Here is a 22,071-nt window from a genome sequence, read left to right on the forward strand (position 1 = left end):
TCCTTCCAACGCGATATTGGCTACGGCGTGGTCCTTGGGTCTCGCACCTCCAGCCCAGGGCTGGGGCCCGCCGTTTGACGAGGAGCCTCGTGGCAGGCGAAGGACCGGCTGCCCCGGAGGGAGGAGGCGGGGCTCGCGCTTCAGCATGGCGGCGGCGGTGCGCGCTGAGGGCCGCTTTCCTGCGGTGTGCGGTGTGTCGACCGGTGAGCGCGGGGAGGGGGCGCGGGAGCCGGGGGTCGCCAGGGCTTGAGGGAGTCCGGGCGGAGGGAAGTGAGCAGCGTCCCGCGGCTCTCCCATCCAGCCCGGGACCGCTGGGTGACCTTGCGCGCGTTCCCTGCCTCTCTGGCGTTGGGGCGCTTGGCTGTAAAGTGACGTGAAGTGTAGTCGGTTCTTCACGGTTCGTTTTGGTGAAGAGGAGGGAACTGGCGAGCCTTGCTTTCCCGGCGGGCAGGCGCGACCCCCCGGGTCACATGGTGATGCCCACCGGGTTCGGGGCTGAGAGGCGCCCGCGGGGCTCTGAAGGTGATGGTGGTTGTCCAGGTGGAGTCGGAGAGCACTGGCCTCCGTCAGCTGAATTCCAGCTGGCCGGTGGCCTCCGTGCAGAGACGGATGACTCGGACGTCAGCCCTCAGTGTCGCCTTTCCTGTCCCCCGGGGCCCTGGTGGGTTGTGTGCACCCTAGGAAGGCGCCCTGCTGCTGTGTTGCCTAAGGTTGGCTCCAGGGCCGCTGCGTGGCCGCCGCCTGCCTTCTCTGCCCTATTTTGTTGTTAAGTCCACAGTTCAGCATTTCCAATTGTGGAACTCAAAGCCCCCTAAAACCCTCAAAGTCCTTTTTTTTTTTTTTTTTGGTAACTCATTTTGTAGCAAAAAATTTCACCAGCAATCTTGGCAGAAAATCTGACCTTAATATTCTTTTCTTTTGTCTTTATGATTGTCTCTTCCCTTTTATTTTTCTTTCCCCATCTCCTAGTATTTCAAGGCTGTCTTCCTTCATGAGTCTAAACTGTGTGCCAGCCACTGTCTTCCTCTGTTCATGCGTTTTCCCTCACTGCCTTCCCAGTCCCTTTATGGAGTAGGTTCTGTTATTATACTCTTTATACATGTGGTGGAGGGAGCCACATAGATTGAGCAAGGGACATAGGTTTTTGCACCCAAAATTCCTGACACCAAAGTGTGTTTCCCTGTCCCCCCCTTTTTTGTCTTCTTGTGTATAACTATTTTTTTTTTGGTTTTTTTTTTCAGCTTTCTTGAACTATAATTCACATACCATACAGTTCATCTATTTGAAGTGCACAATATTTGCACAAACCTGTGCATTTATCATTATAATCTAATTAGAACATTTTTATCACTCCAAGAAGGAAGCTTTTTAGCTGTAGCCACCACTGATCTATTTTCCACTCTTCTTAGCTCTCCTGTTCTAGACATTTCATGTAAGTAGAACCACATACATGGCTGGCTTATTTAGTGCAAGGTCATCAAGATTCATCCACATTGTAACATGTATCATCCTGAATTTCTTAGGGCTGAATTGTAACGTGTCCATCACCACACTTTATCTGCTCATCAGTTGAGGGACACTTGGGTTGTTTTCCATCTTTTGGCTATTATGCCTAATGTTGCTGTAAACATCAGCATGCCATGTTTTTACATTGTGTGTCTATTTTCTTTTCTCTTGAGTATGTGCCTGGGAATGGAGTTGCTGGATAAAATGGTAATTCCACACTTGAGGGATGGCCAGAATGTTTTCAAAGTACCTGAGGGTACAGTGAGGGTTTTGATTTTTCTTTAGCAACATTTCTTATTATCTGTTCTTTTGATTATAGCCATCCTAGTGAGTATGAAATGGTATTAATTTGAAATTTTGATTTGCATTTCCCTGATGGATAATGAATGTATTTTCATGTGCTTATTAGCCATTTTTACATGTTTTTTTGAGAAATGTCTGTTCAAGTGTTTTGGCTCTTTTAAAATTGGGTTTTCATTTTATTATTGAATTGTAAGGAGTTCTAAAGATGTCTAATCAGATGTATGATTTGCAGAATTTTATTCCATATGTTGTTTTTTAACTTTCTTAATAGTTTGTGGGTTTTTTGTTTTTTGGTTTTTTTTTTTTTTTTTTTGTACTGAGGGTTGAACCCAGGGGTGCCTAATCACTGAGACACATTTTCAACCCTTCTTTATATATATATTTTTAGAGACAGGGTCTCACTGAGTTGCTTAGGGGTTTTCTAAGGCTGGCTTTGAACTCAACAATCCTCCTGCCTCAGCCCCTAGAGCTGCTGGGAATATAGGCATGCACCACGAAGCCTGGCTTGATAGTGTTTTTTTGAGGCATACAAGGTTTTTGTTTATTTGTTTTTGTAGTGCTAGAGCCTGAACCCAGGCATGCTGGTTCTTCTACCGCTGAGCTGAGCTTTATCCCCATCCCCGAAACACAGGTTTTAAATTTTGGTGAAGTCTGGTTTATGGGTTTTTTCTTTTTTTTTCTTTTTATCACTTGTACTTTTGGAGTTATGTTTAAGAAACATTGCTAGACCCGAGGTCATGATAATTTACCTCTGTTTTTCTTCTAGGAGTTTTATAGTTGTAGCTCTTACCTTCAGGTCTTTAGTCCATTTTGAATTAAGTTGTACATAAGGTGTGAGGTAGGGCTCCAACTTCATTCTTCTTTTTTTTTTTTTTTTTTTTTTAAAAGAGAGAGAGAGAGAGAATTTTTTATATTTATTTTTTAGTTCTCGGCAGACACAACATCTTTGTTGGTATGTGGTGCTGAGGATCGAACCCGGGCCGCTCGCATGCCAGGCGAGCGCGCTAATGCCTGAGCCACATCCCCAGCCCCAAATAATTAAGTTGTATTCTTTTAAATATCTTTTTTATTGTTGTTGTTTATTTTTTTTTTTTTTTATGTGGTGATGGGGATTGAACTCAGGACCTCATGTGTGCTAGGCAGGCACTTTACCACTGAGCTATCTCCCCAGCCCCCCAACTTCATTCTTCTATGGGTTGACACCCTGTTATTCCAACACCATTTATTGAACACATTCCTTTTCCCCTATTGAATGGTCATGGTCCCTCTGCCAAAAACCAGTTGCCCACAAATGCTGTCTAAGTGTGTTCTGGAGAACCACACTGTATGAAGGGTTGCACAGGGAGGTATAGTCAGCCTGGTGCTGTGGGGGCTCCAGAGGGTGGAGGTTTCACAAGAGCTGCTGAGCATCCAGGATCTGGTGGATCCAGGATCTCATATACAAAAGTGTATGAGAGCGAATTCAAGACTAACTGTGTGTTTGGATGGCTATGGGGAGGGTGGGGCAGGGGCAGCAGGAGGCTGGTGTGGAAGCCTGGGGCCATGTGGCAGTCCTGTAGGCTGTGCCCAGAATTTGTAACTTGGCAGCTGGAAGCCAGGGAAGGACATGTCAGGGCTGTTAATTGATGAAGCCTCTTACTGTAGAAAGGTGGTAAATACAAGGGGAGAGGTGGGAGACCCATTAAAAAACCTTGAACCTGTGTCTGAGTGATGCTAAGGCCTGAACAAAGAAGTGGCAACAGGACCACAGCAGAGGTGTGGCCCACGGCAGAGGGATTTTTAAGGTGACTGCCAAGCATGAAGCCTGGTTGATGGGAGGGTGAAGAGAAGGTGCAGCATGATGGCAGCTACCTGGCCAGTGGTCACTAAGCCTGGAAATCACTCATCCACTTCTCTTAGTTCTTTAATTCTGTGGATGGTATTATTCTGTGAATGTTACTGTTTTATTTATTTTTGGGGTACTGGGCATTGCACCCTATTGTGCTTTACAGAGCCACATCCTCAACCCTTTATATCTCCAGACCTGAATTTGCACTTCCCCTGCCTTAGCCTCCTCGGTATCTGTGGTTGCGGGTTTGTGCCACAGTAGGTGGCTCACCTTATTATTTTAAATGTCCCTCTTCATGTAGGAATGTATCTTTAAAATTTATTTATTCTTGTTGGAGGCCTGTGGACATAGCTAAGTGGTAAAGCACTTGCCCAGCATATGTGAGGCTCTGGGTTCTATTGCCCACACCATAAAACAACTCCACTTTTTGCTGAGTGCAGAGGCCTTCATCTGTAATCCCAGCAACTTGGGAGCCTGAGACAGGAGAATTGCAAGTTGGAAACCAGTCTGGGCAACTTAGGGAGACCCTTTCTCAAAAAACGAAGAGGGGATGTGGCTCAGTGGTGAAGCACGTGCCTGCAGGCTCCGGGCCCTGGGTTCAACCCCAGCACTGGAACCAAAAAATATTTATTTACTTATTTTTAATTGACAGGTCATTTCTGGTGCTGGCAGCTTTCCCTGAACACCTTTCCAACAGCTTCTGTTTTGGCGCTGAAGACCACTCTCAGCAATGGTGAGATTCATTTGGGAAGTATCTGTTCTCATAAGATTTAATAAGAGTTTCTGTAGATTTGAAAATGTGAATGGACAAGGCATGTCCTTGATGATGGTATTGTACCGTCTTGAGTATTTTTCAAATTTTTTATGAGTGCAATTGTTGTAGTTCAAGGCTTTAAAAAATAATGGTTGCCATTTTTGAGTAGGTATTGTGCACTAGGCTTGAAACATATCACCTTGTTCAGCCCTCACACTGGCTTTCATGAGCTTATTCGCATTTTAGAGATGATAAGGTGAATCTCTGAGAAGCCAAGTGACTTGTTCAAGATCATGCAGCCAGGCCAGGCACAGTAGTGCACACTTGTAATCCCAGTGACTTCGGAGGCTGAGGCAGGAGGTTGCAAGTTCAAGGCCAGCTCTGTCTTAAAATAAAAATAAAAAGGACTAGGGATGGGGCTCAGTGGTTAAATACCCCTGAATTCAATGCCCAGTACCTTCCCCCAAAAAAGAATGAAAGAAATCACACAGCCAGTGAAGCAGGGCTGGTCCCAGAGCTTTCTGGCTGTTGTGATGCCCCCTCCTGTGGACACAGACTTCCTTGACATAGTGCAGGGCCTCTGTTCAGCTGCCTTCTGGGAAGTCCAGGCCAACCTTGCTGTGCAAGGAAGCCTGGCCCTTTCACCTTGAGCTTCTGGGACTCCTGAGTGCTGGGCTTCCCTGTGGGTCTCCTGCCTTTTCCTCTTGTAGACCCACCTGTGAGATGCCTTGGAGATCCTGGGAGAAGTCCAGCTGACAGGGCTTTCTCCCTAATGGCAGATTTCCTACGACCTGTCACACCCACTGTGAATCAACCAGTTTGATTTGTTGCTTGGTTGATTCACTCACTGATTTATAAACAGTTTATTTACCCCTTAACATGTGCCAGGCACTGCCCTGACCTGAGCCGGTGTAGGGCCTGATAGGGATAGCTGTCCTCACTGCAGGTTGCTGTGCTATTCATTAAAATATTAACTTTCAGGCTGGGGGTGCGGCTCAGAGGTTGAGCCTTGCCTAGGGTGCCCAAGGCCCGAAATTGAATCCCCAGCTCCACACCGGAAGTAAAAAAAAAAAAAAAAAAAAAAAAATTGAGTTTCCAAAAGGTCGTAAAAGGCTCAGAGCTTTCATTCCTAGTCCTTTTCTGCTCCTTCCCATCATCTAGGAACACTAATTCTTTCACCTTCCTCTGGTTATATTTCTAAATACACTCAGTCTTCTTTAAACAACATTGTTATGCTAATTGGAGATGTAACAGTCTATCCTTACCCTTACTTTCTTCCAGTATAGGTAGAAGCCGAGTTTGGACTGAATCTCTGGGCATTGTTTTTGTTATTAAATTATGTGCACATTCAGAGTGGAGCTAGGTAGTATTCTACTGTTACATTTTTTCCTGAAATTCATAATTGCCTGACTTTTAAGAAGTTGATTGCTTTCCTTATCACTCTATTTTTCTAAATGCTGCAACAAATTAGTCAGAAACATAGTAATAAATTTTCTAAAATCTCTCACCAACCAGTTTTCCTAGAAGAGACCCAAGTGAGAAGGAAGGAGTTCTTGGTGTAGAACGTGATGTGTGCTGAGGTAGAACCCTGGGGGCCTCTCCGTCCCCACCTGAGGGGTTGTGGCCTATCCCACTTTAGGCTGCAGGGTTGTTGCTTCCTGAGTCTGGGGTCTCATGACCTAAACTTAATAAGAACTCAAAGGATCAGAACAGAGTTGATAAGTGAGGTGGATTGTGATCTGTAAGTGAGCTTCAGAACGTGACTCAGCCTGAACTACTGAACTTTCTTCTTTAAAAAATCATAACACGGGGCTGGGGATGTGGCTCAAGCAGTAGCACACTCCCCTGGCATGGGTGCGGCCCGGGTTCAATCCTCAGCACCACATACAAACAAAGATGTTGTGTCTGCCGAAAACTAAAATGTAAATAAAATATTAAAAAAAAAATCGTGACACAATGTAAGCAAAACCGTTTATACAAGTGTGCATGAAAATTGACTGTTGTTTTGGTGGTACTGAGGATTGAACTGAGGGGCACCCTATCACTAAGCTACATAACCAGCCCTTTTGATATATTTTTTCTTTGTTTATTTTTTTGATGGTGCTGGGGATTGAATCCAGGGCCTTGTGCATGCAAGGCAAGCACTCTACCAACTGAGGTATATCCCAGACCTATGTTTTATTTTGAAACAGGTTCTTGCTAAGTTGCTAAGGCTGGCTTCGAACTTGCAATCCTTTGCCTCAGTCTCCTGAGTCACTGGGATTACAGCCATGTGCCATGCACCCAGAAAAAGTGACTATTTCTAATGTGTACAAAGCCCTGGGTTCAATCCCCAGTTCTTCCCTGCCTCCCATTAAAACAAACAAACAAAAAACAAGTGGCTATTTCTAAATTCTAAAGTTGATTTCTTTTTATTTTTGACAGTTGGTTTCTTTTAGGCTGGGTACATTATTAGCTATGAGTGATATTTCAGTCTTTCCAAAAAATCTGTTAATAATTTTTACACTTCTTGAACTACATTAAAGATTATAATGCTGAACAGAGCAAGATGAAATGTTTTAATATTAGATATGTGTTGAAGATGAAGGTGTTTACAAGAAAGGCTGTGTATAGCAGAATGAGATTTGTAATGATAAAGTTCTGGTTTGTTAAACAATGAAGACCCAGGGCTGGGGTTGTAGCTCAGTAGCAGAGTGCCTGCCTAGCATGTGAGGCACTAGGTTTGATCCTCAGCACCACATATAAATAAATAAAGATCCATCAACAACTTCAAAAAAAATGAAGACCCAATGTTTTCTGGCTACATTTTATTTGGTAGTTCATCAGGTGGGCTACAGGTCTAGAGGACATCTGTGTGCTAGGTGCGATCTCCCTCCCCACAGGTGAGCAAATCATCTGGAATCGAAATTAGTGTTGAAATCTCATCCAGTCATCCAGTTCCTTGTGGCATTGGCAAATGTATCTCATAGGCCTACATTTGAAACAAAATGGTCGTATTAAGTGCTGTCCAGTAATCAAAGATTATCCCTTTGTGTTTGGGTCTCTGTATTCAGTGGAACTATTTCGATGGCTTCCTACCACCCTTAGATGTCACTCTCCCTGTCCTTACCCGCTTTCTTTCTCTGGTCCTGTGAGTCATGGTTGATGCTGCTGATGAATCTGCAGTTACTGTCCTCTGCATGGCTTCACTCAGACTTGAAAACAGCTGTTGTCAGGTTTTTGTTTTGTGTTTATCAAGCCAATACCCTAAAGGCCACTTTCCCTCCAGGGCTGTTTGGATCCTGTCACTTCTCTAGTGAAGCACAGAGCTCAAGAATCTGTGCATGCACTGATCTTGCCAGCACTGTCCCACTCCTTCATCACCACCTGTTCCTGTCACCTCTGCCTTCTTCCTCACGTGAAACCGCCATCCCTGGGACTGGTCAGATGGCTTCCTCTCAGACATGGCTGTTCTAAAACCTTTTCTCAAGTAATAGATGCATGTGGTTAAAAAAAAAAAAAATCCCTCAAAATACAAAAATGCGGGTCTTTCACATCCAACCTTAAGTGCCCCTGTTTTCTTCCACAGAGGCAGCCGCTCCTCAGTCTCTTGCCTGATCTTCTGGAGCTGTCTACAGCATGCCTTCCCTGCTTCCTTGTGTTTTGAACATAAAGGGCAGGGTACCCTCTACACATTGAGTCTTGTTCTTCTGAAGAGTTTCACTTGAAGGTCTTTCCTCATCTGTCCACTGCCCAGCTGCATACAGCAGAGGGCGCCATTTGCCCAGAGCAGCCCAGGAGCTTGGGCTGGATAATGCAGGGCAGAAACCCTGGCTGTACAGAGCTTTCTTGAGACTGGGACATCCACTGTGGAAATGAACCATGACCTCTCTAGGAAGGGCATTTAGGTGGCTTTCATTCCTAAAAGTTTGGTTTTATTTTTTAAATAACAATTGTCCTCAAAATATGATTCTTAAAAGATTAGAATTTTTAGAGACTTATTTTCATCAAGTCACAGTTATTTGGTGCTGGCAGCTCCACAGCCAGGGAGCATCTAACTTGGTTTTGTTTCATCTCTCTGTAGGCCCTTTGTCACTGCAGGGAACCAGAGACAGCCGACACTTCACCAGCTTGAGTCATGCGCTACAGACACAGTGCTGTATCTCTCCTCCCACCAGCCGGTCAGGCCAGCAGTACAGACCCTACAGCTTCTTCACTAAATGTAGGTAGACTGGCACACACTTCCACTTCCTGCAACAGGAAAGTAGGGGTGCTTTCCTATCTTAATTTTTCTTCTGTCATAAACGAATTAACATTTTAGTGATTATTCAACTAAAAATGCAACTAGAATTATCTCATGTGCTACAGCTGTATTTGGAGAGCACTAGTTTATCTGAGCCCCTCATTTGGGGCACCCAAGGCCTAGAAGTATTGAATTGTGCCCCAGATACCCTGCTGATTTAGAGTCACACCAAGAAGGCCCTTACTGTTTTTAGCTGGGCCTTTGCTAGGACATATCATTTGGAGAAGTTCAAGAGACGTCACTACTGAGACCTGAGTTGTGATTGGCAGACATCAGGGAAGCAAGTCTACTTACTGGTCAGGGACTTACTGGGATTTAATGTTAGCCATCTTTTGTGGAAACAAAGTGGAATTGTCTCCTCTTGTGTTTTCCAAATGTAATCATGTTTTATGTTCACTGTATGATTTTATTTTATTTTCATTCCCTCAGTGACATGGATGAAGCTGGGCTTTGTGGCCTTTCTTATTCTTAGGAGAGTGTAGATCTTTGCTTTACAACTACAGAGTTTTTCAAAACCCCGTTTCCTTACAGTGACAGCAGATGAGCTCTGGAAAGGTGCTTTAGCAGAGACTGGTGCTGGGGCAAGAAAAGGAAGAGGCAAAAGAAGCAAAAAAAAGAGAAGGAAGGATCTGAACAGGGGTCAGGTCATTGGTGAAGGTAAACGTGTTTGGTTGTTTTGACAGTTTTCAGATTTGGTCCTGAACTTGGGGTGGGAAACTGATGATCTTGGGAAGGGGAGAAATAGCAAGCAAGCTGGGTCTGAGGGAGGCCTGGGGGGGCCCAACGGCAAACTTTGTTCTAAAAAGAGTCTATGTGCTTTTAAAGTGTTTTCCCCCGATTTTATGGATATTTGGCAAACTGGAAACATTCTCATTAAGTGCATAAGAATCCATGGTTTAGAGTCCAACCAGGGGGCTTACCAGCTGCCCCAGAGTGTCACGTACTCTTCATGGGGCACAGCTGTGATAGGTCCTGTGCTGCACACAGCCCAGTGCAGGCAGGTGGAGCTCGCAGAGAGCTGGCAGGCTTCCCCTGCCCAGAGAAGACAGTGACCAAGAGCAGATCTGTAGTCACAGGGCCTGTTGCCGCTACTCAACTGGGCTGCTGTCACACAGAAACTGCCCTGCACAGCGCATGGTTGGACAGGCCCAGCTGTGTTCCGGTAAAACTTTATTTACAAATCAGCTGGTGGGCCGCACTTGGCCTTGGTCCTTCACGTGGTGATGTGATTGTTTATACTTGTGCTTTTGAAAGCAAAAATAGGATAGGTGAACTTGAATTGGCTTATTTTTACTGTTGTGCAGACTCATCACTTTTGATACTAACAACCTTTCAGAAATAAAGGAAGCACCTTGTGCTGCACTTCTAAGATTGCACATCTGCTTGGGTGCTTTTACTACTTGTATCTTGTTTTAGTTTTTAAGCATTTGTTATTTATTTTTAATAATGTTAATAATAATAATAATTATTATTATTATTATTTTTGAGACAGGTCTTGCCATCTGGTCTTGCCAGGCTGGTCTTGAACTTGCAGGTTAAAACCTCTCTCCTGTCTCAGCCTCCCACCTAGCTGGGACTGCTCACATGCACCACTGTGTCTGGCTATAATTTATGTTTTCAAATTATAAAAATCGTATGCATACCTTCTCAGTAAAAACGCGGAGTGTAGAGAAAACTAAAAGCCCCTGATGTCCTTCCTGCCGTCCACATTCCCATTGTCTCCCCTGAGGGGCCACTGGTCTCCTATTGGTATTTCCTTCAGTTGTTTTTGTGTGTGCTGGTGCGCGCTTTTGTATCAATTCCTTAAAGAAATAGATATCGTCTTTAAAAAGAAAAGAAAAGAAAAAGATAATTATACTATATGGTACATGCAATTGTATAATCTGTTTTTTTTTTTTTTTTTTTTTAACCCAATAAGAGGTCTCAGGGCTGGACATGGTGGCAAACCCCTTAACCCCAGCGACTGGAGAAGCTGAGGCAGGAGGATGACAAGTTTCAAGGCCCGCCTCAAGAATTTAGTGAGACCCTGTCTCAAAATAAATAAAAAGGGTTGGGGATGTGGCTCAGTGGTAGAACGCCACTGGGTTCAATTTCCAGAACCAAAAGTAATAATAATAACATGTCTTAGAAATCATTCCACATCAGAACCTGGAGAGCAACGTTTTTTTTTTTTTTTTTTTTAAGAGAGAGAGAGAGAGAGAGAAATTAATATTTTATTTTTTAGTTTTTGGTGGACACAACATCTTTATTTGTATGTGGTGCTGAAGATTAAACCCCGCGCCGCGCGCATGCCAGGCAAGCGCACTACTGCTTGAGAGCCACATCCCCAGCCCGAGAGCAACGGCTTTTGATTTTGTGCAGGATATGGCGCCTGCTGGCTGTGCGTTCAGCCGTTCCTCTGTTGCCGACTCTGTTGCCGACCTGCATTACAGGTCGTGTTTCAGCAGACATCTTAGCGCTCACAGGCCTCACGAGTGTTTCTCTTGGTAAAAGTGAAAATGCGGTCACATGCCTGTAGGGTAGATGTGCATAAAACTGTGACAGTGCCAGGTCACCTGCCAAGTGATCGCATCAGCTCCAACTCCACAATACTGTGCTGGTGTCTGTGCACGCGTTCCCTGGCATCTTAGCAACATGAAGAGTGAGCACCTTTTAGAAGTTGTCACTTACCTATAATCTTTACCCTTCAGGACGCTCCGGCTTCTTGTGGCCGGGTCTGAATGCCCCTCTCATGAGAAATGGAGCCGTGCAGACCATTGCCCAGAGGAGCAAGGAGGAGCAGGAGCAGGTGGCGGCTGACATGCTCCAGCAAAGGGAAGAGTGGGACTGGAAGCGGAGGATGAAAGTGAAGCGGGAGCGAGGCTGGAGCGGGAACACATGGGGTGGCCTCAGTGTCGGTCCCCCGGACCCTGGTCCCAATGGAGGTAGTGGAGGCCTGGTTTGCTTGCCTTTGGTAGAGGACGTATCGTCCTACAGTGTTTCTGAAAATAATTTTATTGTTTACTTGTCTGTTTAGATTACCCTTTCTGAAAAAAGAATTTGACCTCTTTGACTAACTTTCCACATTGTTATCCCGGTTGCATTTGTGGGACACTAGAGGCCTGTAACCAGGAAGTGTTCCTCCAACAGGATGGAAAGCCCTGGGTCCCAGTGCCTTAGCAGGTGCCTTAGACATGGTGGTGTGCATTATAGATCTGTAGGGCACAGCGTTTCCCAAACACGTGGCCTCAGGCTTGGAGTGCTGTTTAACAGCAGAGTTGAGGGACCCCAGAGAGCTGTCACTAAGCCTTCGTAAAAGCAAACATGAAACAAAAACTGACGACACTTAGGCTGAATTAGAAAACAAAGCCTCCCCCTCCCCACAGAGGCAGATTCACCTGAAAATCTTGCTCTTGCCAGTGAGTGGGAGAAGAGGAAGCAAACAGGAGTTTGGCTCAAAGTAGAGGAACGGTTGGGCTGGAGAGGATGGGGCGAGCGTGCAGGAGGGTGGAGGTCTGGGAGGGAGAGGACCTGCCCACGAGCCAAGTCCCCAGTAACCAGATCCAGAGTTTAGACAGACAGGCTGCTGTTACCAGCAGGGGCAGGGTGCAGGTTTGGGTGAGCCTGTGCAATGGGGGTGGAAAGGCGGGGAGGTCACCTGGTATCTGGTAGCTTTGGTCAGGAGTCATCAAGCCAGATAGTGGCATTGGTGAACATGGCCACCAGAATATTTCTTGATGAGAAGGTGGCACTTGGCACTGGCTTCACTATCACCCAGTGGGTGGGACCCTGGCAGTGTCCAGGAAAGAAGATTGACTCTTGAGCTGACCGCTTTCAAAGCCGACTGCTGGGTACAGAAGCTTTTATTCTGCTCTCCTATTTTATTTTGTAATTGAGATTTTCTGTAATAAGTAAAAGCAAGAGAATTTGGGAGTGTTGGAAACAGCTGTGGTGGTGAGCGGAGGCTGAATTAAGAGAACTGAAAGCTGAGGAGCCGGGAGTTCCCGAGCGGGTCAGACCCGCAGTTGAGAGTGGTGAGCGTAGGCCAGGCTCTGATCTCTCCCGGCAGCAGCAGCAGGCCACTTGTGACCAGACAGCTGCGTGGGTTCTGGCCTGGAGAGGGCGGTAGAGACAAAAGTGTAGGGATTGAGGACGTTGGCGAGATCTATGAGGAGTGAGGGACTTTGGTGTCTTTGAGGGACTTTGGTGAGAGAGGCTGTGAAGAGCCCAGGAGACCAGATGGGAAAGCAGCGAGGAAGGCTCTGGAGGTGTCGGCGCTCCAGGAACCTGTGCCTCGGGAGCCGGCAGCAGGGAGCTGGAGAGAGGGAGGCTGCGGTCAGAGAGCCGTGGCTGAGCTCGTGAAGTCAGGCCAGGCAGTCCCTGTGGATGATGGGAACTGGGGCGCAGCCTGGAGAGTGGCACCAGAGAGCTCAGGTTCTTCCCATTAGAAGTCTGAGGGCACCTGGGAAAGGCTGTCCCACGTGAGCAGCGTGGATGCTCTTATCTGTGTGCTTTTTCTTCTCTCCTTGTAGAGACCTATGAGGACTTTGATACCAGGATACTCGAGGTAGGCCTGCCGAGCTCAACTCCCAGGGTCCTCTGGAGAGGTTGCCGGGGTCGGGTGGGCAGTAGGAGCTGAGCAGAGCTGTGGTGACAGTGATCTCTCGGACACAGACTCAAGTTCAGGGAGGAATTAACACAATTTGAAGTTCAGTTCCTTCATGTTGGTGGTCCCCACTGCTGCCTTGGTTTGTGGGGACTATGAAATTGAGGTTTGTGAGGGGCAAATTCAGGAGCACAATTTGGAGATTATGTTAAGTTCCTTCTTCCTGGAGCTAGAGTGTGCTCTGTGGTGGCCTCTTGTGGAGCTGTACACCAGTTGTATCTAGGACACAATCAGAGAACAGGTTGGGAGGAGCAGGGGCAGGGGCAGAAAGCCTCAGGTTATGGCCAGTGTGCAGTTTGACTAGGGCAGTGGTCTCTGGGCTGCTCACAGATCCTGTATCAGGTGTGCTTGAACCACCCTTCCAGGGTGGTTCTCTGATGGCCAGTGTTCCTTGGAGCTGGCACTGTGCATTTAATCAGTGTTTCATAATGTGGAACAGAGCCGGGCTCGGTGGTGCACAGCTGAAATCCCAGTAGTTTGGGAGGCTAAGGAGGGAGGATGGTGAGTTCCACAGCCTCAGCAAAAGCAAGGCCCTAAGCAACTCAGTGAGACCCTGTCTCTAAATAAAATACGAAAAAGGGATGGGGATGTGGCTCAGTGGTCAAGTGCCCTGAGTTCAATTCCCAGTACCTCCCCAAATTGTGGAATAATTTATATATCAAATTTGTGACAAAGCCTCTCTGAATATGTATATTATTTCTTCAATATCAGTTATATTATGGAATTTTTAAAATATGTTTACAAGTGTTTTATGTTGGTATCCCATTGTGTGTTATTCCCCCCACCCCAATTCTAGAGATTGAACCCAGGGCTTTGTGCATTGCTAGGCACGCACTCTGCCACCAAACCACATCCCCAGCCCTTTTAACTTTTTATTTTGAGAAGGGTCTCGCTAAGTTGCCCAGGCTGGCCTTGACTTTGCCTTCTTCCTGCTTCAGTCTCCTGAGTCACATGGATTACAGGCGTGTGCCCCTACACACACCCCAGTTCATAGCTTTTGAAAGTTAATCCCACTGAAAGAGTCTTTCATATGTAGGTTGTTTCCTATAAGATCATTCAAAAGTGTGGCCTCAGCCTCCCTTTTCCTTAAACTTCTTCCTAGGAAGGAAAGGGGACAACTGTCATTTAAGCAGTTTAGTTAATAGTTTCATAATTCCTGGCCTTTAAAATAGGCTGAAAAAATGGGAGATTTTCCTGAAGTTTATAATGAATAGGTGTTTCCAAATTCTGTATTCTTGTTTAAGCCTGATCCTTAACATAGCAGTCCAGTCCTGCGAAGTTTTTTCCTTACGTTGCATTTCATCATTTCTAAGATATTTTAGTACCTTTGATACTGGAATTTGTCTTATAATCAGTGTTAAACTATTTCAAAGTTTAATCCATAGTGTTTTCTTTCCTGTGTACATTTATTAAGATGGGGTACATTGAGTTGTGTAGTTGTAAATTCCTTTAAAGATTATCTTAGTTAACTCTCCTAATAACCCAATGAAATAGGAAGAGAAAGTCTTATTTCCATTGTGTTCCCGAAATGCTTCAGAGGGAGGGTTTGTTTGGGAAGTTTGCTTTTGTGCCTACAGACTGGAGGAGGTGCTGGGTCCTGCACCAAGCCTTGTGTGGCTGAGCCAGCAGGTCCTCGTCCTCTACCTCAGAGTTTTCTTCAGCTGTCCTATTGATGAAGCATTTTGTCTTTTAGGTCAGAAATGTTTTCAATATGACAGCCAAAGAGGGAAGGAAGAGATCAGTCCGTGTCCTGGTGGCTGTGGGGAATGGGCAGGGAGCTGCAGGTGAGTGGGGTGACGCTGAACACAAAGAGGCCTGGCTGCCCGGCTGGAAGCCAGGGCCCTGCTGCCAGTCTCACTTTTTCTACTAATAGAGCCGCCTAGAGGTCTGGGCTCACAAACCTGGTGGTAAACCACGAAGCTTCTCAGAGAAAGAAAGAAAAGCTCTTAAGGCCTACATCTGAGGACTGGGTATTTTAAAGGGCTTAAGACACTATTGTATGGTGCATAATAGTGAAAACTTAGAACAAGTTCAATCGGGCCTGGTTACAGGATAGCTGTCCAATATAATATTCTTTTTTTTAATATTTATTTTTAGTTATAGGTGGACACAAGATCTTTATTTTTTATGTGGTGCTAGGGATCAAACCCAGTGCCTCACGCATGCCAGGCGAGTGCTCTCCCTCTGAGCCACAACCACAGGCCTCCAAAGTAATATTCTATAGCCATTAAAGAATTGTGAAAAATTACTTACACAATAAGTAATTTTGGTTAAAAATTTGTCATGTAATCATGATTTTTTTTTAAAGTCATTTATATGCAAGGAAAAAAACTAGAAGACTGTACACTGACTGATAAGTGTTCACTTGGGTTAGCAGGTTTGTCAGTCATTTAAATTTTCTTCTTTAGACTTTTAAAGTTTCCCTACTGAACATCTTGTTTTTGAAATGTGTTCACATAGAACTGAAAAACTGTTTGTTGCTTCCTTTTGAAAATTTCAAAGCAAAAGCAAAAGACATGATAGTGCTTTGCTGTAAGAGACCATGGTTAGCAGTTAGTGTTGTCTCTTTTCAAAAATATCTTTTCTGAAATTTTGTGTCCATGTTACCTCCCTTTACCTTTTTATCAAAAGCTTAGCAGAGATCTTATTATAGCCATGAATTTGCACCTTGCTCTTCTTGCTTGGTTTTGCCCTGAGAGGTCTTCTGTTAGCATAAGCAGATTTCTGGTATTGGTTTCATAGTGTTCCAGTGTGTGCATAGACATGATTTTTGACCCAATCCCTATTGTTTCCAAATTTGTATCATTTATTACAAACAACAACAATAACATTGACCTTTTTGTACATGGAGCTTGTTGAACTTTTGGAAATATAGAAATAGGAGAAATGTCTTGAAATTGCTGCCGCACTGGGTGTAAATGTCAAGTATTGCCAGATCTCCTCCTCAAAGGTTGCATCAGTTTATGTCCCTCTGTACCACCCATCCTTGCCCTGAGTAGTATCAGACTTTACTGATTGTCAGTATGATCCCTGAAACGTCTCTCCCAGTTTACACCTGTACTTTCTAAGTTAGGAGAGTGCCGACGCCATTTTGCGTGTTCATTGGCCGTTGCGCTTTCCCTTTGGACATCTGTCAGTCCAGGTGCTTTGCCTATTGTTTTAATTGGGTGGTTTTCTTGTCTTTATTGATTGGGATTAGCTTCTTGTAAGTTAAGGACATGAGCCTTTTTTGTCTTATCATCTTTTGACTTAGTTTTGAATTTTTTTCCACATCGAAGCTTTAAAATCCACAGAAGTTTTAAACCTTAACATAGCAAATTTATCAGTCCTAGGTCACTTCTGGTTTGTGTTTTGCTTAGAAAGTCTCCTTTTGAAGATTATAAGTAAGTGCACTCATATTTCCCTCTAGGACTTCCATGGTTTACTTTGTTCTGTTTAAACTAGGAACTGGAATTGAAGCCCTTTTCATCCCAGGCCTCAGATGTCTTGCCTATTTTATTTTCCTGTGTGTAATTTTAAAACAAAGTACTTTTTTCAAATTAAATAATAAATGGTGGCAGCAAATAATGGAAGCATTTCTGCAACTTGTGATAGACCTCATTTCCTAGGGTAAAGCATTTACAAATTGGAAACTATTAGGTTTATTTTTCTGGTTAATTAAAATTGAAATTCTACTGAAATCATAGTTTTACTCTATAACAATGTATTTTTCCCCTATCCCTTCTTGTCATTTTAATCTCTTTGCACAAGTGCCCCAAAACATTTGCCTTTTATAAATATAGAGCATACTTAATTTTAAAAATTGAGTATATTTCATTTTATTAGAGATTTATAAAAGGTCATGTTATGTATCTCAATGTCAAGTCTGTCGAATGCCTCAGAACAGATGAGCACATCTCTGGCTTTCTTCATGGCTGGTTGTGCAGAGCAGGTGTTCTGTGGGCAGTTGAAAGAAGGGCGTGAAATGCTGTAGAGCCCAAACTGGGAGCTGGGGAGAGGCACAGGCTGGGTCAGAGTAGCTTTCCTTTTCATAAGTTTTGCTTTTTCTTTTGAAGGTTTTGCCATTGGGAAGGCCACTGAGCGGGTGGATGCTTTCAGGAAAGTACGTGCATGTTTTTCTTTGTTAACATTTAGTAGAAGATGAAAAGCTCTGTGTTCACATGGGGGCACTGCAGGCACACAGTCACGTATCACGAAGGAATCGTCAGTGTATGTGTGATAATGATATTGTAGCTAAGTCCTTATGTTTTAAGGTGCATAGGTGGAATTTTTTATAATAAAATACTTTATAAAATAGTTTTGAAACCCAGCGAGAGATTTAGGAGAATTTGTTCCTTCCTTTCTTCAGGCAAAGAACAAAGCCATCCACTATTTGCATTACATAGAGCGGTATGAAGACCATACAAGTGAGTGTGGGTCTTTTCTTGTAAGATTTGCAGAATGCCACTGTGTCCTGGTGTGTCTGTGACATGCCCAATGGGTGTCTTTGTGTTGCTCTGACTGCATTCTTACAAATGTGCAAAATGAGGAAACAGCCTGGCCTCGGGGGGTGGCAGGAGAATGAGTGGGGTCAGCGTCTGTGTGTCCTGTGGGCTGGCTTCTTAGGGCAGCACCCAGTGCTCTGTGGCTTTTGCAGACATTAAAGCCACATGCCTGACCCTCCTGTGTCTGCTTTACCCCCCAGTATTCCATGACATCTCCTTGAGATATAAGAGGACACACACATCAAGATGAAGAAATAGCCCAGAGGTAACTGGAAAGCTCTGACTCTCTGTTGAACATAAAGCAGAGAAAGCACCACAGTCCCACCCTCCCCCCTGGGGTTGTTCGCCTCTCCTTGAACTCATCCTGAGAGTGACAGATGGAAGTCCTGAATTAGGCTGAGGAAGGCCAGGCTCCTGGGGAAGAAGCCAAGGTCGGGCTGCACAGGCCCAGGCCTGTTCCTGGAGTGGCTGAGGCATGCAGAGCAGGTGGTGGTGGTCCGGTTGGATGAGTGGGCACGTGGTTCCTCCTGGAGCCTTCACCCAGCTGGACGGTGTGTTTTCCTGCCAGTCACGTGCTGTTCCTCTACAAGTGTCGTGGTGTTAGGCTTGTTATTTGGTGCTGGGGATTAAAGCAGAGCCCCACACCTGTGAAGCACGCGCTGTCACGGAGCTCCCCCAGCCCCTCACCATTGAGTACTGTTGAACTTCTATGATCTCTATTCATTGAGGCACTGGGTGAGCAGAAATGGCCTTTCTTGTCTTGTGGACAGGCCACAGGCAGTGTTGGTTATGGGGACAGTCACACCCAGTGCACTCTTGGTGCAGAATTCTTAAACATTTGGATTTGCATTTTGCTTGCAGTTCTGTAGTAAGAACCTGTTTCATTTGACTGTAGTTTTTTAAATCTCAGGAGTTCAGGTCAGGAGCTGGGCGCAGTGGTGCACACCTGTAATCCCAGTGACACTCAGAAGGCTGAGATAGGAGGATTGCAAGTTCCAGGCCAGCCTCAGCAACTTAGTGAGGCCCTAAGCAACTGAGCTACTGCCTTGTGCCTTCCTCAGTGCTGTCAAGAGGAGGAGGAGGGCCACCTTCATCAGGGTGGCCAGAGGTGGCCTCTGAGCAGGGGCAGTGTGAGTGAGATCCTGAAGGAAGAGGAGCAGAGGGGCAGGTCTGGGAGAACGTTCCAGGCTGGTGCGTGCCCCAGGTAGTGTGCCCTCCTGCACAGGCCATGTGAGGACAGTGCAGTAAGTGGGGTCGGGCACGGGGTGTGTGTGTGTGTGTGTGTGTGTGTGTGATAATGATATTGTGGGGGGAAGATCCTGCAGATGTCTTTGTTTAATTCAGAGAGCAATGGCCAGTGAGAGGTTGTGCCCCGGAGCCTTGATTTGCTGAGGATCAAACCCAGTGCCTCACACATGCCGGGCAAGCGCTCTGCTCTATAGCCCCAGCCCTGGCTTGTGTTTTTGATGCTCTTCTGGAGGAGGGATTGCCGGTGGCCAAGAGCAGGGCACGTGGCTAGAGGGGAGGAGACCACCCCAGCACTGAAGGCCATCAGGGAGGTGAGAAAGCACTCCAGGAGCCACCAATTCAGGAGACGCTGCCACTTAGGCCAGAAGGTGTTCCCAGGAGAGGGAAGTGGTGTCGCTGCCAGGGCAGCTGAGTGGTCTAGGAGGGTGAGGACAGGCGTCTCCCTTGATGGTAACCAGGCATGGACACGGGAGCTGGCCTGGGCAGAGGGCCAAGAGTTTTCAGGCACTAAAGTTTTAATGTAAGTAACATCGTGGTTTCCCCCCCCACTACGTTTAAGGTAGATATTCTGTTTAATTTTTGTACATACCATTGAATAAATGTCGTCCTAGAAGTCACACTAGCTGGGGGTGGTGAAGCCAAAATGTCATTCCCTAAACCCAGAGCCACACGAAAGACAGCATGCTGGCAGGTGCTCAGTCCATTTCCTGTCTCCTAGGATACGGCCTGCGCTGCCACAGGGCCATCATTACCATCTGCCGGCTCATTGGCATCAAGGACATGTATGCCGAGGTCTCTGGGTCCGTCAACATGCTCAACCTCACCCGGGGCCTCTTCCATGGGCTCTCCTGCCAGGTAACCTTCCCTGGGGTTTGAGCAGGTCTGGCTATGCTGCAGACCAAGGTGCTGAGGGTCTCCTAGGGGCTCCCACGGCCACCTGCTGCAGTGACCCCAGGGCTCTGCTGCCCAACCAGAGCTAATCTTGTTTCTCAACATCACCTCACCCAGTCGTTTTGAACCAAATCTCAGGTCCCATTTTATTTCATTCGTAAATATTTCAGTGTATTTCTAAAGGATCAGAATCAGAAACCTGAGAAGTGGTTTCTGATTCTGATCCTTTAGAGGATCTAAAGGATCCGTTTACTTCTATGGTAGAGCGCTTGCTAGGAACACTTAAGGCCCAGGTTTGATCCCCAGCACTGGGGAAAAAAAAATGTCATGGTACCCTTACCATTCCTAAATATCATGACTCAGTATTATCAAGTATCGAATCTGTTCATTCAAATCTATCCATTCGTCTGATTTAAAAACTTTTTTTTTTACACAGTTTTTGATTCAATCCCATTGATTTGATTCAATCCAGTTGAGAAGATGTCAGCACTTCTAAAGTTTCTCCTGTGTCTTTTAAGTCTCTCTTGGTCTGTCCCTCTCTCTTCCCCCCTTGCTGCTGTTATGTTGAAGAAGTCAGGTGTTTTGTCCCATAGTGTTTCCAGGGTTGAGCACCCGTGGAGTCCTTGATGTCCTTTCCCCCCTGGACCTCCTGTGATTTGGTTGTTAGATCTCAGGGCTCCACCAGGTTCAGGCTTGGTGCTTGGCCCGGCAAGCACGTGCTTAGGGAGTTTGGAAGGCGAGGCCTGGCGTACCCCAGTTTGGGGTGGGAAGGTGGGCTGAGGCATCCCCCTGTGACAGCCACTGTGGTTTAACCACCCAGAATCAGCTGGCACTGCTCTTTCCCCCAAGCTCTCTGGTGGGTTCTGCACTCCCACCCCCACCCCACCCCTGTGGTGGTGCCTCTCACTCCTATAGCCACAGGGACCCTCGGAGACCTAACTGCTGTTCTCACTTTGGTCTTGCCCAGGAAACCCACCAACAGCTGGCCGACAAGAAAGGTCTCCATGTGGTGGAATTCCGGGAGGAATGTGGCCCCCTGCCCATCCTGGTCGCCTCCCCCCGGGGGGCCTTGAGGAAGGATCCTGAGCCAGAAGAGGAGGTTCCCGACATCAGGCTGGACTGGGAAGAGGTGAAGGCTGCACAGGGAATGAAGCGCTCTATTTGGTCAGGTCTCAAGAGGGCCTCCACCTGACCTTCCTGCCACCTGGCTCCCCTACTGCAACACCGTGCCTGCTGCCCTAGGCGCCTGGGACTCCCCCGTCACATCTTGCTGTGTCACCTCTTTTTTCTTTTTTGAGGTAATTTCAACCTTCTTTATTTACAAATAAATAATTCTAGTTTTGATTTATTGATCACGTGATCTGTGCCAGGCAGTGTGACAGGGACATTATGTACTGACCTCAGTTCAAGACTACTTTAAATACTCCATGAAACCAGCAAAAGCAAATGGAGCAGGGAGACAGGAAAAGACCCACCCAGGGGTAATGTGCACAGGGACATGAAGGGCTGTGGTGGCTGTGCCCGACGCCCGCTCGGGCTGACCCATCCCTGGGAGGTGACCTCCTGCCCTGTCCCTCACAGCTGCACCCACCTCCAGCAGGGCCCAGGCTGCCCTGGTGGCAGGAAGTGCCTCATTGTTCCAACTTGAACATCAAGTGCCAGCAGCAGGAACCTCTTGTCACACGCTTGACACCTCTTGTGTGGTGTCTGGAGAAATGTCTCTTCACCTCTTTTTGCCCATTTGAAAAATTGAGTTATTTGTGTTTTTATCATTGAGTTGTAAAGATGCTTTAGTATTGTGGACACAGGCCCCTGTAAGGGGTGTGACCCACCATGTTCCTCCTCCGTGGGCAGATCATCATTTCCTGTTTCTTTGAATACTTTCTCTGCCCCCATCCTCCCCCAATCCTCTGCCTACCCAGGTAGGCCCTTGTCACAGTCCCCCAGTTTATTGCCTTTAAGACAATAGAGTAGTTAAAGCACAATTAATGCCAACATTTTTTTTACACATGTAGATGTGCAATGTATGATAACAACACAGAGACCAGGCAGGAGTCCTGGAAATATGCTGTCACCTGGTTCTCTCAAGGGGTCATTTGAAGGTGGACTGGTTAAGGTAAAGATGTGCAC

At 46.1% G+C, this 22,071-nt stretch overlaps 2 protein-coding genes across 16 annotated transcripts in view; both read left to right on the plus strand.

Annotated features, from left to right (window-relative positions):
• Positions 1–49: 49 nt before the first annotated feature.
• Positions 50–21,133, plus strand: LOC144373613 (small ribosomal subunit protein uS5m-like). Its single transcript, XM_078036654.1, has 10 exons — positions 50–203; positions 4,290–4,370; positions 8,455–8,592; positions 9,205–9,330; positions 11,364–11,597; positions 13,185–13,219; positions 15,012–15,102; positions 17,374–17,424; positions 19,769–19,905; positions 20,909–21,133. The coding sequence occupies exons 1-10, from the start codon at positions 146–148 to the stop codon at positions 21,131–21,133; spliced, it is 1,176 nt and encodes a 391-aa protein (XP_077892780.1). The 5' UTR covers positions 50–145.
• Positions 18,054–22,071, plus strand: part of LOC144373609 (uncharacterized) — a 33,665-nt gene continuing 29,647 nt past the window's right edge. For 7 of the 15 annotated variants that reach the window (XM_078036638.1, XM_078036636.1, XM_078036651.1 and 4 more), the window contains exons 1-3: positions 18,054–18,067; positions 19,769–19,905; positions 20,909–22,057. The gene's annotated coding sequence lies outside the window, so the exon portion shown is untranslated. The remainder of the gene's footprint in view (positions 18,068–19,768; positions 19,906–20,908; positions 22,058–22,071) is intronic. The other 8 variants (XM_078036645.1, XM_078036648.1, XM_078036646.1 and 5 more) reach the window with 2 other exon arrangements.

The sequence above is a fragment of the Ictidomys tridecemlineatus genome, unplaced genomic scaffold (genome assembly GCF_052094955.1).
Source record: "Ictidomys tridecemlineatus isolate mIctTri1 unplaced genomic scaffold, mIctTri1.hap1 Scaffold_444, whole genome shotgun sequence".
NCBI classification, from domain to species: Eukaryota; Metazoa; Chordata; class Mammalia; order Rodentia; family Sciuridae; genus Ictidomys; species Ictidomys tridecemlineatus.